Source organism: Lipotes vexillifer, unplaced genomic scaffold (genome assembly GCF_000442215.2).
Source record: "Lipotes vexillifer unplaced genomic scaffold, Lipotes_vexillifer_v1.1 scaffold394, whole genome shotgun sequence".
In the NCBI taxonomy this organism is placed as follows: domain Eukaryota; kingdom Metazoa; phylum Chordata; class Mammalia; order Artiodactyla; family Lipotidae; genus Lipotes; species Lipotes vexillifer.
The window spans coordinates 1,231,326-1,233,145 of NW_006791731.1; the positions used below are offsets into that span (position 1 = coordinate 1,231,326).

Sequence of the window (1,820 nt, forward strand, 5' to 3'; positions counted from 1 at the left end):
CGTCTGGCTCACCCGTACAGGGGCCGAGGGGGAGGGGAGCGTGGAGCCTGGGGGGCTGCCAATCATCCCCAGGTAAATACTGCATTATGAATGGGCCTGGGGAGGCCGCCCTGCGGGGGCCCTCTCCCAGGGTGGGCCTCGGCCCTCAGGACCCCCTGCAGGCCACAGGCTGCTGAGGAGAGGGCACAGCCCGCATCGGGACAGAGATAGTATGTGAGAGACAAGGGGGGAAACTGAGGCAGGAGCCCCCACTCCCAGAAGGGGTGGCCTGCCGACGCCTTCCTCCTGGTCAAGGTAAGGTGAGACCTCTGACTCCAGAGGGGCTGACCTTGACGGGGGCCTGCCCAGGCCTCTGTCCATCCTCCTCCCACCAGCTCAGGGCCCCCTCCCACCCGGATACCGGGGGGCCTACCCCAGCCTGGTCTGGGCTGCCTGACCAGCAGGGGCCCCTGCCCCTCCTGGACTCCATGCCCACCTACATCCTCCAGAGAGGCCTCAGGGCCCCCAGGGCCTGTTGCTGCAGCCACCATCCCTCAGCGGGGCTGGCCTGGCGGGGCGGGGCGGGGCGGGGTGGGGCTGACTGCTTCCTTTCCTCCCCTCAGCCGCTCCGCCTCTGCTCTCCGGGGCACTGCTCCCCCCTGACCTCCCCCTCGAGATTCTCCCGCCAGCCTTCTCTTATGGGGTCTCCAGGCTGTCCCCCACTCCTCCAGCCCCACCACGCTCTCCCAGGGCTTCAGGTAACCCTCCAGGGCCCCCCAGACCCACCCACCCTCTCCGTCCAGCCCCAGACCATGCCCAGCGGCTCCCTGGACACGCTCCTCGTGCCCACTGGCAGCCCAGGTCCAGTGGGTCTACCTTGAGCTGACCCACCCAAACCTGCTCGTCCTCCTGGAATCACAGTCGCACCACACCCGGCCCAGCGCCGCCACATGGCCTCACCGATGTGCTCCTGGACCTGTGAGCCCTGGTCCTCCGCGTCCAGGCCGCCGGGGGCCCTCCGGGAGTGGGGTGCAGCCCTGTAGTTACGCCCTCCCCCAGGCAGGGGCCCACCTCGTGGAGTGAGTCCCTGCCCCCAGCCCCACCCCAGGCACCTCGGCCCTGCCTCTCTTTGCCAAGCTGCCTCCTGCCCGCTCTAGGCTCTCCTCATCCCCCCTGTCCCCAGGGGCCAACCTGAAACTGGGCAGGGGGGTGAAGGCCCCTTGGGCTCCCAAAGCTCCCTGCGCTTGTCGCTGCCACCGCCCTGAGATGCCTGTCTCAGCCCCATCAGTGGTCAGCCCCCCAGGGCCGGGGCCTGGCTTCACCTCTTAGAGCCTAGAGCGCAGCTCAGTGATGCAAGCTGAGCGGGGTTCTGGTGGCCCTCCTGAGCTGATCCTAGGCGAGCTCTGGACCTTGTCGTCATCACCCCAGCACTGACTGGCCCCAACCTGAGGTCCTCTGTCCAGAAGAAGGGACGATGGTGAAGGAGAGCCTGGCCAGGGACTTGTAAAGCTGGCGTGTCATGGCCGTTGAGGGAATTAAGAGCGAGTTAGTGGTGACTCTGATGTGGCTCTTGGCCATGGCAGTGATGGTGTTGCTGGTCAAGTGACAGAGATGCAGTACGGGGGACATGATGTGGATGCCAGGGACAGTGTGGAGGTGATGGTGCTGATGGCCGTGGGGACGGGGTGGGGGTCGACGTGCTGCTATTGGCCGGCAGCGGCCATGGTGCTGGTGAAGACAGAGGTGGAGCTGTTACTGGTCCGAACGTTGGCTGGAGCAATGGGGCAAGTGGAGCAGGTGATGGTGGCAAAGGGGAGTCTTGGCAGGGGAGGGAGGGGAGG

General features: G+C 66.8%; 1 protein-coding gene across 1 annotated transcript in view; it reads right to left on the reverse strand.

Annotated features, from left to right (window-relative positions):
• Positions 1-1,682: 1,682 nt before the first annotated feature.
• RHPN1 (rhophilin Rho GTPase binding protein 1) overlaps positions 1,683-1,820 on the reverse strand; it is a 16,572-nt gene continuing 16,434 nt past the window's right edge. Inside the window, exon 20 of the mRNA XM_007464618.1 lies at positions 1,683-1,750. Within this exon, the coding sequence (XP_007464680.1) occupies positions 1,683-1,750 (68 nt within the window). The remainder of the gene's footprint in view (positions 1,751-1,820) is intronic.